The sequence below is a fragment of the Thunnus thynnus genome, chromosome 15 (genome assembly GCF_963924715.1).
Source record: "Thunnus thynnus chromosome 15, fThuThy2.1, whole genome shotgun sequence".
NCBI classification, from domain to species: domain Eukaryota; kingdom Metazoa; phylum Chordata; class Actinopteri; order Scombriformes; family Scombridae; genus Thunnus; species Thunnus thynnus.
Window position 1 is genome coordinate 5,741,505 of NC_089531.1, and position 16,332 is coordinate 5,757,836.

Sequence of the window (16,332 nt, forward strand, 5' to 3'; positions counted from 1 at the left end):
CTTAGTTATTAATCTTTACATAGCCACAAATAGATCCATCACCTCATCACTATGCATCCTGCAAACAGCTGTTTAAAAAAAGAAAAATAAGTAGCTCTTTCTCTCACTCGCTTCCAAAACAAATGCACGCGCGAGACAAGATCTTTACAACATGAGGCAGTGGTGCTCATGGGAAATGCAGTCTTTGTTCCGGGATAACACTATAGGGGTTGCTTCATCTCGGCCCCACAGAAACCAATTTCATTCTCCATTGTGGTTGATTTGTGCTGACATGTTTGATTTTTGGTGACCTTTGTCGCACTACTATACCTGCTGTAGCTATGCTGATGGTGAAAACACTGTTGCTGCAATGATGGGTACAACCAGAGAGCCCAAAATAAAAAATAAAGAACAGCAGTGCTTTATAGCTTTTTCACGTTAATCCTGGAATATAAATGAATGTTTTACAGAGCAGGACAAGTCAGTGAATTTGTTGAGCTCTCTGTGGAAGTTTGGGAATATTAAGAAATATAATAAAATCACAAAATGTATTGTAAAACTGGTCTAGATGTAGATTATCAGCTCTATAAAACAGACTGAGGAGAGAAACAGCCTCGGGTCATAGACGAGCTCTGGCTCCATTGGGGAGAAAAAAAGTCATGAAAAAGTCTTTGAATTGAAAGCCAGAAACCAACACGTTCATACAGTCTGAGAAGCAGGAAGACAAATATCAGACAGCAGCGAGCAAGACTTGAATTACTAACCAGCTGTCTAACCACGGGGGTTGTCATAGCAACCAGATTCCCTCTTTTTGATAGAGCATGGTTGTGGCGGATCATGGGAATTATCAGTGCAGCTGGAATGCACCCTTGACCAATGACAATGCATTTCTGGAGCGAGGTATCTACAGTTACACCATAACATGCATGTGCACACACAAAAGGAAGCAGATTTATCTTATCCTGGTGTTTCACTGCTTTTCGTGGCCTTTCAAACATTCAAACCTTCAGTCATATTTTCTTTTCCAGACGTTCTCACCCCTGATGGAGTTAACCCCCCCACCTCCTCCCTCCCCCCACGGCATCCTTAACTCCAAACGGCTCACCGTGTCGTCCTGCCAAATGTCACACCCCTTGACATATAGATTCTATATGAAGAGAGCTCATTCTTGGTGCAGGAGAAGGTTGGATGTCATATTTATAGGCTGACCTTTACTTCACCCTGCTCTGACTGACGTAAAAGAACTGTATATTCATCCAGCTGCGCTCGTCATCACATGTACGCAGACACATGTACATGAACAGGTTTGAATCCTACATATGACTCATGTTGCTTATTGACAAAGGTGTAGACTTCAGACTTAAAAGGGTAAAGTCTGGCAACATTCTATATTTTTCTTCCCGTCAACAAACCCATGAAAATATGGCAGCACAGAACTGCCATAGTAGTAATAAATATCAAGATTTTTCTCGTTTTAATGAGAAAATGTCAAGAAAATGTGTATTTCATTATTATGAGATACATTTCTTATCAATATACATTTCATCCCATGGTTTTTTCTCTAAAATGAGACGCATAATTATGAATTTTGGTAGTTCATATATCTGTTAGGCAATACCTACAATATGCTGCAACCATTTAAAGGTAACTAAGAAGGCAATATTCAATATTCTGAGGAACAGTCAACAAATTACATGAAGACACCAAAACCAACAATGAGTTGATCTATGAACAAGAAGCCAGATGTATCTTATTCCTCTGTGCCGTAGACCTCTGTTGTTGTCCAAAAACGATTAAAAACACGTCAATGAGCCACACTGCTGCGCTGGGTAACGCTCCTTCATCACCATGAACACACACACTGTAGTTTATTTTGACTCACTTTAGAAAAAAAGATGTCATTTCTAATGTTCTTTCGTCATTAAAGGGGAACTCCACTGATGTTACACATCAAAGTGTATTTCCAGATTTCAAGATTGCTGCTGCATATGTGTAAAAAGTACGATAAAGCCTTTTGTGTCTCCAACCGCTACTAGCATAACACAGCAGAATCTTAAAACTGAACCGTCAGCGGTTGAGTTGCATTGTGGGTAATGTAGGCGCCAAGTTTTGACAAGGATGGAGAATGTGTGGAATAAAGAATTTGGTATCTCTGCTTCTGCTTCGTTGGTTTTGATCGCCATGAATCTGACTGTGTTATAGGAGTGTAACGCTAAATCGGTGCACAAAGTTTCTCTGTGCCGGTATGTACTGAAGTCATTTCCATTGTTGGTAGAAGATGATTATCAGACCCAGCAGACCACCAGGTATCACAGAACAACACTCATTTTGGCCAAAAAGTGAAAATTCTTCTTCAAAACAACTTTCCCTCAATCACTGATATCAGCTTTTCCTTCATACACGTATCGTAAATGTGGCAGATGAGGCTTGAAACAGAGCATTTAAAAGTAGCCGTGACATAATTAGTATTGATTACCAAGTCTAATAACACCCAGCAGATGTAAAATAATATTTTGTTGCTGTGTGAAAAAAAAAATCACTTATAGTTTCCTGTTAAAGTTATAAAGTCGAGCTTAATGACTTGCGGAGGGATAGAAACTAGAATGAGTGGTGCAGCCAGAAGCATGTGTGAAGTGAACCTGCCATGACATTTCCTCTCCACCTCCTCTCTGTGCATGCTGTGCTTCACGTAGCAAAAGTCTCCACAGCAGCTCATGACCAGCAGACCCACAGTGTCATACAGCGAACATGAGACTGGACACGGAGCGGGGGGGGGGGGGGGGGGGGGGGGGGGGGGGGCGAGGGGGAGCGAGGGGGGGCTGCACAGTGCTGATTTTAGACTGAGGACCAAGTTAAAAGATCAATTACATTCCTGTGAACTCACACTTGTTAAACTTTGCATATAAATATGTGCTTGTGTCATCAATAATAATCTTTGTTTATTAATTGGTGGCTACTTTTTTGTGCTTGTTGCAGCTAAACGGAGATTTGACAGAAACAATCTGAGAACAATGCAGCTACAGTGATGGATGTGTACTGTGTACAAGATGTGAATAAATTAACTAATATGTGTGTGCAGTTCTGTTCTGCAGTTTCTTGAAATACCAAAATACATGTTTGAGGTTATTTTGAAGCAGTGACTTCATGTCCAACACAGAACAAGTTTGCTTTTCTGCAAAACGTCCCACAGTCTTTGTCCAACAGAAATCATAATGTGTAGTTTTACAGAGTGACACAGTGTAACTATTTACAACTGTCTTCAACATGTTAAAGCAATAAATACAAACAACATAAACAGACTAAGACAATTGATAACTGTTATACACATAAAGCTCGGAAGATACCTGCTGAATTATTTTTAGAATAAGCTTAAGACATTATTTGAATTTAGCTTTTAATTAGTTTTGTGTGTGTGTGTTTAATTGTTTTTGTGATATTTGGCTACACAAATAAACTTGAAACTTGAAACTGTCACATGATCAGAGTAGAGATACAAAATATCCAGTATCCAGTTTTAAAAAAGCAAACGGTATTCAGTTAAGATGCATACATAAGTTTTATTTACCCAAACTCTCTTAAATAGAATAAAAAACACAATATATTTTAAAGGAAACATGCATTAAGTTTCCAGATCACTTAAAATTGACTTCAATTCACCAACTGTCATCAACTCTGATGATGTAAAATCCTTCTTTATATTGTTCCAGGTGCTGTTGTAGTATTAGTACATGTACATGATACATGTACTAATGGATTCACAGTTTTTCAGGTGTCCATATGAACAGTGAAAGAGGTTTTCCTCGCTGTAATCATTCCTCCTGTTTGTACTGGATATTAAAAGATCCCCTTAAAATGTGCTTACAATGGAAGTGATGGAGGCCAAGACTGAGTTGGGACTTTGGCACTAAAAAGACTTTAACGTTGAAAGATATCTACTTGATTTGACTCATTTGGACGCTGAAGCTTCATATTAGCTTCAGATAAACTTTTAAATACATTTTTGCACAGAAGGAGGACTGTGGATTTTGTTCTCCATCATTATGAAGGGATCTTCTAAAGGTCAGTATGAACAGGAGGAATGATTACAGCAAGAAAAACATGTTTCAATGTTCATTTGGGACCTGACTGTTATTTTAAGACAGACTTGAAAAATTGTGAACTCATCCTTTAAAATATTAAAGCTATTGTGATGTGTCACCACACCTTTGATTCTTTAATATAAACAAAATAATAAAGTATATCTGAAAATCACCACCTTACAGTATGTCGTCACTCGCGTTGTCGCCTAGCAACCACATTGTTTCCACATGCTCGTGGACTACTTTGCTCGGCGGATGAATAATAGGCTATTTATTAGAAAATAGACCTTATAGTGAGGGAATAAAAGAAAAGGAGACACTGAGAGCGGTGATACCGAAGCTCAGATGAGTTTTTAGGAGGTCTAATTCGTCTCTCAGCTGCTGTAAAACCGCCTGTAAACCTCTTGACTGGAGTCTTAAATAAACTCTTTGACAGGCAGCTTCAGGCGACCTTGACGTGCGGGCGGGCGGGGGCGTGGCCCGGCGGCGCGCAGCGGGGATAAATTGCGGTGATCACCTCTGCTCGTCCCCGCTCTCACTTCTTCCCTCCCGAGGACAGAACTGACCGAGGTGCCTTCACAAACGGTACTTTTTCTTATTTTCTTCTCTTCAGCTCTGATTGTTTGACTGCAGGTGCAGAAACGGCGCGATGGAAAAGAGTTTTTATACTTTAGTGTTGGTTTGACGCGCTGATCAGAGCGACAGCTGGAAGACAAACTGCTTTAAAAACACCTGTAAACTCCTCAAACTTAGACTTTTATGGTTCTTCAGTGGTTGTTCATTCAAGTTTCATCTTGTAATTCTTCTAATCTGGGTTTCTGATCATGCATATGCTGTTAAAAAGTTGTTTCTTGTGGAAAATGCTGATTTTAGATTTTTAAATTTTAAGTATTTCTGCAGTTTCTATTTAAGGAGTGCATTAATTTGAGGATTTGTCTTTGGATTCATTGCTGCCTTGCTCTACATCTTTGCATGATTTGTCTGTTTCGTGTTTTTAATTTTGTTTTTGGATTATATATTCATTTATTTTGTTCCATTTCTGTCCCTTCCAGTGAGGACTAGACCATATCAGGCAAAATGGTGAAGATTGGAATCAACGGGTGAGTTGATGCTTTTTGATTTTAATCTAGTTAACTTTATTTGCACAGCTCAATATCACAAATCACAAATTAGCCTCAGGAGGCTTTACAGTCTGCACAGCAACACAACATCATCTATTCTGAGACCCTTGATTTGGATATGGAAAAACTCTCATCATTTTGTGTAGTGATATGATATGAATAACTGATTCTCCAGAGATGTTAATCTGTCTCTCATGGGGAGGCAGTAGATATTATGTGGCACTGGAAAACTTTAAAGTTCTCCTTCAGACATGTAATAAAATGCTCCATAAAAAAGTTAAATTACTTTCAAATTCTTAAAGATCCCGACCAGACAAGTTTTATCACTTTGCTTTGAATAAAAAATGTTTCAATAAGGTTTTTCCTCAAAAAAAGTTGAATCAACTTGTTAGAAATTTAATCCACAGTACTCCTTTGTCATTGGGGGGAAAAACAGAATCTATGAATAGTTAAACATTCATTTCAAAAGGCTCCAAATTAGCTGTGACGTCACATATCCTGCTCGTACGCACAACACATCTTATTCTCGGTTTTAAGGTGAGCAGATGAACGTGAAAACAAACTGCACGTACGTCGTTCTGCACAGAGAAGCTCAAACATCCAACTGAAGTAACTTTAAAGGGGATGTTGCAGAGGTAGATGCTTCTGCAGGAGTCTGTGCTGTCTGATCATTTAGTCTATGAAATATTTTTTTTTAAATAGTGGAAAAAAATGGCCGTCACAGTTTCCCAGAGCTCGAGGTTTATCTCCAACTGTCGTGTTTTGTCACTCTGCCATCTGCACTCTCAGACGTTTACGAGCTGAACTAACATTTTGATTCCTTGGGAAAACTATTTATTCGGGTGGCAGCGACGATGACGACGATAGATAAATTCTCTGTGTGTGTGAAGAAACTAAACACGTCGGCATCCTGTGACTCGGGTATCCTTTAGCTCACTAAGTAGACATTCGATGTATCAAATAGGTGTGGAAATGCTGCACCGGATACACAAGCTCTCCGCACCATCTTTACATTCTGAGCTTTCAGCTGCTGCTCTGATCCGGAGCGACGTGACGTGAGAGCAACAGAAGAAAAGACTCGGTTCCCTTCATCACTAATAAATCACTAAGTATTCAGCAGTTGACAGTGTGTAAAGGTCACGGAGCTACAGGACCCCCGACCGTGTTCTTATGACCTTTTTGAATGATTATCTTTAGAAGAGATAAAGAGGTTGTTTTTTTTTTAATTTACTTGAAGATAAGAACATATTGGAGAGTTCAGGAGACACTGGAAAGGAGAGATGACCTGATTTTCCTTTGTAGAGTAATTAAAATGTATAATTTTAACTAATTATTTTGTCTTGATGAATCATTAAGTCTATAAACCATCAGAAAACTGTCAATCACAATTTCCTGGAGCCCGAGATGATGTCATAACATGTCTGAAAACATGACCAACGGTTGAAAACCTGAAAATAATCAATTTATTTGAATGTAAGAGAAGAAAAAGCAGCAGATTCTCACCAACCACCAAAAGTTTTGCAAGTTTTTTTCTTGAAAAATGACTTAAACTATTTATCAGCTCACTGTTGCAGCTTTACTTCTCAGATGTGGTTGAGAACCAAAGTGTTAATAGACCAAAAGCAGAAAAAAGTAAGTTTTAAATCATAAATACATGTTGTTTTAATACATTAAATACATTTAAAGTAAAATACAAACATTTAGAATTGTTAAATTTCAAAATAAAATGCTTTTTTACATATTTGTAGGTGTAGCTCAGCTAGTAGAGCAGCGTTGCATCTAACATTCATTTGCATTATTGATTAATCTGCCAACTTTTTAATTTTTTTCTATAAAATGTCAGAAAATATTGAAAAATGGCCGTTACAACAGGCCAAAACCCAAACAGTCAGTTTACTATCATGTATTAAAGGTTAAAAACTGCGAATTTGTGGCTTTTTTTCTTTTTAAATGACTAAATTTTTTTTTTAAATTAGTTGGCTAATCGTTGCGTTTTTGTATTCATTTCCTGCTGAAGTGAGCTGCAGCCACACCTGAGTATCTTTTGAAACTCTGTTGTTGAAGTGACAGAGCAGACCAGTAGTCTGGACCGGACCCGTCTATTCTCTGGTTATTTATAGTCGCGGTGTCACGGATGGCGTCCTCTCTCTCTCTCTCTTCCACACCCTTCAAACCCCTCCAATCCCCTCTCAGCCTGCTATCGCTGCTCTCCTCAGCTGTCACATTCCTTTTATTCCCCCCTCCCGTCCCCCCTCGTCTATTTTTAATCCTCTAACCTTTCCGTTGAAGTTCAGAGATCATCCGACCGGCGGTTTATGGATGCCGCTCAGAACAAGATCACCAGTGAAACATTTTTCTCCTCCGTCAAGCAGCTGCTGCCGAGCCGCGGGGAGATTTAGTTCCTCGATTCTGGCCTCGTACCAACACCAACACTGAGCCTCAGAAACAGAAGACGGGCTCCGGTCCATCTCGGCCTTCTGACTGCTTGGTGGCGTCCCAAAGCTAATCGAGAAGAACACTTTGCCTCATGTCTCTTCTTTATGTGAAGGAAGGCAGAAATGTAGTTTAAGATGTTATAATAAACCAAACCAGGCTTCAGGTAAAGTCTCTCTGTGGAGTTTTACATGTTCTTCCAGTGGTTGGATATTAGAAATACTGAGGTCTGCTGCCCATAAATATGTAGAATGGTTAAAATACAAAAGTTTCCTCATTGGGATTAAGGTAAAATGCACTGCAGCTGCAAATAATTCTTTTATTTTGAAATTGTCAGTCATCTAGTCGTCAGATTATTAGTCTTCCTACTCTGTGACGTCCCTGAAGCCCGAGACTAGACTAAAAAAAAAACGCCACTAAAGTGAAAACCTCACCCGACAATTCTCCATGAAACCCACGAAATATCACTCTTCACTTCCATTTTTTTAAATTAAATCAATTTATTTTTATGAAGCTGCAAACGTTTCCGTTTGAAATCAAAGTCAAGACGTGCAGCAGCGGCCGTCCGCCGTCTTGTTAGCGAACACTAGCCTACTTCCTGAAGCACCTTGACCCTCGACCTTTCTGTAGATAGACGCGGTATGCAGAGTGTGTGATTGTCTCTGTTGCAGGGTAAAGTTTGAAACTGTCCCATGAGAACATACAGTAAGTATGTAATGTGACTCCTCAGTGCTGCAGACATGAGATGTTACATAACAGGAGTCAGTCAGAAGACCTGAAGGATAAAGTTTATTATGACAGTGACGGGTCTTCTTCTTTTTGATCTTTATCATACAGTTTCTTCTTTTTTTTTTTTTCTTCGTCTCTTTGTGAGGCTGCATATTCATTCATTCATTCATTCATTCATTCAACCTTTATTTATATGGGGGTCCAATGAGAGCTTTTGCATCAGCACACTATCTAAACAAGACGGTGTCACAAAGAAAATACAAACATTAAGAAATTTTCAAAATGCAAATAAGAGATAAGGATACAGTGGTTAAAGGATAAGAACAGGAGTAAACCAGCACTAAATACATTTGAATGCAGCAATAAGGAATAAAGACCAAGTTAACTGTAAGATCTACACTCACATCAGAAGGTTTATAATTCATCTTTTATGACTCGTCACATGACTTGGATTCAGTTTTAAGAAAGTTTGTACTGTATTTAATAATAAAACGCTGAAATGAGTCATTTTCCTCTCAAATGTAGCAGTTGAGACTATAAAGTAGCATAAAATGGAAATACTCAAGTACAGTTTAGAGGTACTTGTACTGTGTACTGTACTTGAGTAAATGTACGTAGTTTTAACACATTTTTGCTTTCCATTAAATTATATTTTCTGGTAAACATGTTTTTTTTTTTTTTTTGCTCTACATGTGAGGAAGCTCTTGAGTAAAGGCATCACTGCTTCAGCCGACGAATGTGTTAAATGAGTTTGTCCTGTTTGTCCTCTGGGGCACCAGGACACTCGTCCTCTGTGTCCCAATTTCATGCAACATACTAACCGTTTATTTGAATCTTCATAGTTTACTGTTTTCTGCAGTTTAGTTTAGTTTATACAAGAAATCAACAAACAGGAAATGATGCAATATGTGTGCCGTGCAACAAAAAGTCTAAAGTTCAGTAGTTTGTTTTCTAAGGTGTTCCTGTAGCTGTTTCACTAAAATCCACTACTAGTTTTAATTTGGTCCAGCTGTGAGCAGCTCATCCCTTTCCTGTGCATTGCATGATGGGAGAATAGTGTCCATCAACAGCACAGTCTAAATGAACAGCTCTATAGTCCAACTGTTTTAAGTAAACTTAGTTTTTATACTGTTAATTTTCAAAAGCTGCATGCTTCACAATGTGAGTGAAGTTGCACATCCAGTGACTGAGGTCTGTTTGACCTGCCTGGTTCAGTACGTGTTGTCTCTTTTTTTTGGGGGGGGGGGGGGCAGGCGTCGTCTTCTATGTGTGACAGAAAGCGTCAGCAGGTGCTGCGTGACTGCAGCAGCCTCGTCTGTACTCTGATAAAGGTTACACAGTAACTTCATATCAGACGGCCATTATTGCTGCTGTATGGACAAAGCAGGCAAACATACACACTTCACCAGCTGAACTTTACTTATGTGGCAACTCTGTACTTTTGGTTGAAATCATTTGTTGGAAGACTGTGGAAACATGAACATACATGAAACTTGGGTTTTTCCAGTCAGACAGTAGCAAAGTTGCAAAACCAAATCTGGATTTTGGAGCATCTCCTACTAGAGAAGTGATATGAATGTTAACTTGTTATCAGCAGTCGGTTGCAGGATGTATTTACAACACTAGAGCTCATATCTTCCCTTAAACTGCCCTTAACAGCCAACGTATTAAGCTCTGAATGTCCTCAAGGATTCAAACACGGCCGTTTATTCCACACTAGTTTATCAGAAAACAACCTGTGTGGTTCCTCTTGCAGTGGATTTCTACTTTCCCGCCTCGTTGCACCGCTGTTTGACCTTTTTTTGAAGCTAAGACTGCATCAGGAAGGTCATGTCGCCCTCTTCCACATGACTGCACTTCCTCTTCTCTTACTATAATCTCCAGTTAAATTAAGGGTGAAGAAATCACTTGCTTATGTCTTTCCTCGACCTTCTATCAGACGATCTCTGCGTTATCAGACAGCCCCTGCAGCTCTTCTGGATGAAATTGTCAGTGAAGTGGTTAATTTGTAAAGTCTGTTCTGCTTCTGCCCTCCGTTTGCTCCCCTCTTCGGTTTCAGGCCCCTCACTGTTTTGACCCGCTGTGACGGCAGCCATATTAGGCGTAAACAGGCTTTCGGCTGCCGGTGCCAACTATTGTCATCTTCAGTCAAGGTTGGCAGGCCTTGTAAGGCCCGGCGGTCCTCCGGGGTCGACTCCCGTCTTAGGCTGGGCTTCAGTGTCACCTGCTGGTCGGAGAGGGGACGGTGTGAAGTAGATGCAGCAGTTCAGTACAGAAAGCTGCTGAGAAGGAAGATAAAACAGGTTTTTAAATGATTAGGAGGGAAATAGATCTGTTTGAACTAATCAAAGGCTCGGAGCCAGAGGCAAACTTAACAGAAAAAGACAAAAGACTTTACATTACATATAAAATTACACCTTTTCTTCCTGCAAGACCTTTTAATTCTACTACATTTCAAAGCTCCAGAAACTTTAAAAACAAAGTATCTTCTGTCCACGTTTCACATCAAATTTGAATTTTCTTAACTGTTCAAAACTATCATAAAGTGGCGTCTTTACACGCCGACTCATGAGATCACGCTGAGTGTTTTTTTTTTTTTTTTTTTTTTCCACCTCCGTTCTGACCGTGTCCTTCCTGTGTTTTTCAGATTCGGACGTATCGGCCGTCTGGTGACCCGTGCCGCCGCCTCAGGAGGCAAGGTCGAGGTCGTGGCCATCAACGATCCCTTCATTGACCTGGACTACATGGTGAGAGGACCGTCTGTCTTTGCTCGCTTGTATCTGACAAACTGTTTCATTCCAAACTCGGTTGTGATGGTAGAGTGGACAAGTTTAAAGGATTAAGACAGGAAGCCGATATGAAGTGTAGCTGCTACACTGTGCAACATCTTAAGACCTTTATATTCTAATTAAACTCATCCCATCTTCCTCTCCTGCAGGTCTACATGTTCAAGTATGACTCCACTCACGGCGTGTGGAAGCACGGAGAGGTGAAGGCCGAGGGCGACAAGCTGGTCATCGGCAACATGCACATCATGGTCTTCCACGAGTACGTACTCCTCCTCCTCCTTTTTTTATATTTACGTTTTCAGCAGTTTTACCCTGTGAGTCCAGATGTTGTCTAAACTCTCTTCTACATGTGATTTACCTGCAGGAGAGACCCCGCCAACATCAAATGGAGCGATGCTGGCGTCGACTACGTTGTGGAGTCCACCGGTGTGTTCACCACCATCGAGAAAGCCTCTGTAAGTTTGAGCACTGACTTTAGCAGTTCTCATTGCACAATGACGATGTGTCTCAAATCTATCATTTAAAAGGCAGAAATTTGTCATTTTAAGCTCTATATGACACCTCCTGACCTTTGCTGCCCTCCCGTGTGTCCGATAGGCTCACCTGAAGGGCGGCGCTAAGAGGGTGGTGATCTCTGCCCCCAGCGCTGACGCTCCCATGTTCGTTATGGGTGTCAACCACGAGAAGTACGACAACACCATGAAGGTTGTCAGGTGAGTCTCTGCTGATTTACTGCAGGAGTCATGTTTTGGATTTTTTCATTGTCACAGATGTTTCTTTTTTAGTTCATTTCATTCATTTAATGGCGTCCTAGATTCATAATTAGAAGTGAGACGTTTCTGTTCGGCTGCAGTGACATCATCTCGTCTTGTTTGTGTTTTTTCAAACCTGGCGAGGACAGACGTAAACATCTAGATGCTTTCGTTGCTGCCAGAATAAATGTCGAACCAAGATCATTGCTGAAAATATATTCCAAGCGTCTATTATGTTAACTTTGTATCGTTTTGTCTATCTCCATAGCAACGCTTCCTGCACAACCAACTGCCTGGCTCCCCTCGCCAAGGTCATCAACGACAACTTTGGCATCGTTGAGGGTCTCATGGTAAAGACTGCAGACATTTAACTGATTAAAAAAAAATTACACACTGCAGTAACGCAGCTGCTCCAACTTCATTTAATAGCAGGTTTCAGTTTGACACAGGAAGTAAAAAAAACATTCAGGGACACTTGACTTTTCAGTACTTTTAGTTTAAAGACTGATTCCAACTAACTGTTTCCATTATTTGATTTATTTTTTATTAATAATTAAATTAAATTGCTTCCTGACTGTCAGCCAAAAACTCAATATGAAACAGAAAATACAAACATTTTTAATCACATATATATAAATATCATGGATCTTTCCTCTCTTGTCTGCTCCCTCCAGAGCACCGTCCACGCCATCACCGCCACACAGAAGACCGTTGATGGTCCCTCCGGTAAGCTGTGGAGGGACGGACGCGGTGCCTCCCAGAACATCATCCCCGCCTCCACCGGAGCCGCCAAGGCCGTGGGCAAGGTCGTCCCCGAGCTGAACGGGTACGCTTACCTTTCTTCTGATTTTCCTCGAGCAACTTGAGCACGTTTAGCAGTTAATGGAAAAACTGTTCACACTCGGGGGGGGGGGGGGGGGGGGACTTCACAGTAGTAGGCTTTCAAATACAGCAAGTATAGGGACAGACTGCAAGTTTAATGCTGCCTGACCTTTTTAACCTCTCAGGAATATTTCCCTGCAGTAATCAGCCAGCAGTGGTAGGAGAAGTACTCAGATCCTTTACTTAAATAAAAGTACAGATGTAATAATGCTGCGTTACAAATTTAAGTCTTACAAAGTCCAGCAGAATGTACTTAAGTATTAAAAGTTAAAGTACTCGTTTGGCAGAAAATTGGACCCTGGAGGTGGAGATACTTTATATACATATATATATTGTAGTCCAGTGTCCTTCAAAGGGTCACAGAATAAATCTGATGGGTTGTGAGATGATTTTACGAGGAAGGAAAGAAGGAAAAAAGTCTTTTTTTTTTTTTTTTTTTTTTTTTTTTTTTTTTTTTGGACTTTTCTGTGTTGGATCATTTGTTTTGAGAGGTGAGTTGTATCTTTTAGAAGTTTAGAGGGGAAATATATCTTTGTAGCTGCTAACAACTCAAAGACATCTGAAACATGATGATGAGTCACAACGCTGTTTTTATATGAGAGGTCACAAGACCAAAAAGTTAATTATGTTGTATTTTATAAGCTTTTGATGTTTCATCTAAAATCTCAATCTTTTAAGTCACTAAAGCTGTCAAATAAGTTAAAGTACAATATTTCCCTTTTTAAAATATGATGGAGTTGAAGTGTTAAGTTGCATAAAATGGAAATGCTCAAAGAGCTGCACTTCTTTCCTCCTCTGGTCTTTGGACTTTAAGGGGAATAAAATCATGAGTTAATATAAACTCATGAACTTTTCACTTTGGGTTTGACTCTTGGATTTTTTTTTTTTCTTCTTCCAGCAAACTGACCGGTATGGCTTTCCGTGTTCCCACCCCCAACGTGTCTGTTGTTGACCTGACTGTCCGTCTGGAGAAGCCCGTAAGTATCTCTGATCATCTGAAGCTTTACATCAGTTTAACCAGGACGCTGCTTTACTTTAGAGCCAATAAACGGCTGATAATTAACTTTTTCTACCCTCATACTGTATAAAAACACATGTGATCAAGCTGAAATATTTAGGTAAATTATTAGTCAAAAAAAGCCAACAATTTCTTCTTTTTTTTTTTTTTTGTTAATGGTCTTGCTGCTCCCATTATGATTTCATGTCATCGTCCTTTATTTCAGGCCAAGTACGACGACATCAAGAAGGTTGTGAAGGCCGCCTCTGAGGGACCCATGAAGGGAATTCTGGGATACACAGAGGACCAGGTACAAAAACACACATCACACATTGATGATGTGGGTTTGTGGTGGGTTGTGTGTAGCATCACACATGAGCCAATAGATGGCAGCACGTCTCCAAATTAAGCAGCAGCATCAAAGTGTCTTCTGAGGAGATGAAAGCTGCATGGATCTGAATCTGTAGATATTTATACTTTTATATTTATTTTAAAAAATCAGGTTTGTTTAATCAAGAATCATCTGCTCTGCCAAATATTTGTCATAAATACTCGCCTGAGACTTTAAGACTAAGTATAAGTGTCATAAGTATGATTTGATACTTTATTTAAAATGTATTTATGCATGTATAAACACTTATTGATCGATCTCTTCTGTCTGCTCTCAGGTTGTGTCCACAGACTTCAACAGCGACGCTCACTCCTCCATCTTTGACGCCGGCGCCGGCATCGCACTCAACGAGCACTTCGTCAAGCTGGTCTCATGGTGAGTTAACGATGTCCAGAGTAGCAGGATCATTCATGTCTCTGTCTGTAGGTATAAACACAGATCCATATTTAGCAACGTCAGCTGAGCAAAGTTTATATATCACTGAGGAGGAGGAGGAGGAGGAGGAGGAAGAGTTCCCAGCATTCTTAAGCTGGTGAAACTATTTAGAGGCTAAAAGTTCTTTCCATCGCTGTCCTGTTGTATGAGTGTGTGGATCATTATGTGAAAATGACAATTTGACAATTGTCTATTTTGTTAAGTATTGTACAATGAATTACATGGATTTAAATGGAAAAATGGATCATTTCCAGTAATGACTTTGTTTATGTTAAAGGATCAGTTCATTTTTTTTCCTCTTTACTATAACATCATCCTGTTCATACTGACCATTAGAAGATCCCTGCAAAAATGTTCCTAAAAAGTGTATTTGAAGATAATATGAGGCATATGTTTCAATGTTACAGTCTTTTTAGTGCTAAATTCCCTCTTTTTGTCACAATCCTCCCACTGCAGCTCAACAGGGAAACACTGTCCGAGGAAATATAGAACTAAAAAGACTTTAACTGTGGAAGATATCCACTTTATATGAATAACTCAGGCTGCAGGAGCCTCATATTATCTTCAGATGAATGTTAAAGTAGCGGTCAGTATGAACAGTTGGAATGATTACAGCAACAAAAACATGCGTCAGTGTTCATACGAGAACTTATCGAGATGTAAAGTAGAAAAACTAGTCCTTGTGACCTATTTTTAGAATTTTAGTTCTGATATTATTATTATTATTATTATTATTATTATTATTATTATTGAAAACTGAGAATTAAAGAGTCAGGTTCAGTCCTCTGAAAAGAACAATATCTCATGCACATTAATAAAACAATGAATAATGAAATATAGTGAACTTCCACACTCTGTCAGCACAAAATGTATTAAAGAGGCAGCTACATATTCAGTCGCAGCTCTCTGTAAGACAGAAATGAATATAAAACCAAAATGTAGCTGCTGTTGCTTTAATAAAGTTTGTGCTGACTGTGCAAGAATCCTCTACTCAGAGATAATTCACCCAGTCATCCATCCAGTTTCATAAAACCTGCACACTGTGATTTTTCTTTTTTAATGTCCATCTACAGACACGTATCCATTAAATCTCTTGTTCGTCTGCAGGTACGACAATGAGTTCGGTTACAGCAACCGTGTGTGCGACCTGGTCCAGCACATGTTCACCAAGGAGTAAAGTCTCTCCTCGACCGCTCATCGCTCTTACACCATGATGCAGTGTTCCTTCCCATGATCCCCCTCTTCCTTTCACCTGTAACTGGATGCCACGCCATCCGCTCCGGGAGCAAACTCTTCTACAACAAACGTCTATCTGATAATAAAATAAGCCTTTTTATAAGATAAAGTCACCTCTGTTCTGTCCAGCAGTGAGGACTGCAGCAGGCTTCGTTCGCTGCATATGTACAGATGTTTTTTTCCATCACTGAACTGTATTGTACTGAATGGTCTTGTTGCACTCTACATGCACAGTGGCTCCTTTGCACTTAACATGATAATAAAGTCCTCAGTTTGTGGAAAGACTTGCATTTTTCCTTGTATGGAAGCATCTGCATGTTTATTCAGGTTTTTCTTTAGTTACTCTTCATTATTTTCATTAATTAGTGAAAAATATTTAGTTTAAGCAGCAGGCTTTTCTGTTAGTGACATGATTCTGCATATATAAAGTATAATTAAGCAGTTTATCTAACATTAGACTGAAATCCAGGAAAGTGAGAGGGGAAGTTTCTTTTTTCAGTTTCAGAATG

General features: G+C 39.6%; 1 protein-coding gene across 1 annotated transcript; it reads left to right on the forward strand.

Annotated features, from left to right (window-relative positions):
- The first annotated feature begins 4,493 nt into the window (after positions 1–4,493).
- LOC137198308 (glyceraldehyde-3-phosphate dehydrogenase-like) lies at positions 4,494–16,105 on the forward strand. The gene is made up of 12 exons (XM_067612057.1): positions 4,494–4,643; positions 5,111–5,158; positions 10,989–11,088; positions 11,280–11,389; positions 11,495–11,585; positions 11,728–11,843; positions 12,151–12,232; positions 12,557–12,708; positions 13,663–13,741; positions 13,988–14,071; positions 14,430–14,527; positions 15,695–16,105. Exons 2-12 carry the CDS (start codon positions 5,136–5,138, stop codon positions 15,762–15,764), a joined length of 1,005 nt encoding a protein of 334 aa, XP_067468158.1. The 5' UTR covers positions 4,494–4,643; positions 5,111–5,135; the 3' UTR covers positions 15,765–16,105.
- The last annotated feature ends 227 nt before the right edge of the window (positions 16,106–16,332 follow it).

What these genes read in the sequence shown, in the direction of transcription:
- LOC137198308 (XM_067612057.1), top strand. Translation starts at nt 5,136, where the DNA reads ATGGTGAAGATTGGAATCAACGG. An exon ending in GCATCGTTGAGGGTCTCATG is followed by an intron (nt 12,233 to 12,556) that starts GTAAAGACTGCA and finishes TGCTCCCTCCAG; the next exon opens with AGCACCGTCCACGCCATCAC. An exon ending in TGGGATACACAGAGGACCAG is followed by an intron (nt 14,072 to 14,429) that starts GTACAAAAACAC and finishes GTCTGCTCTCAG; the next exon opens with GTTGTGTCCACAGACTTCAA.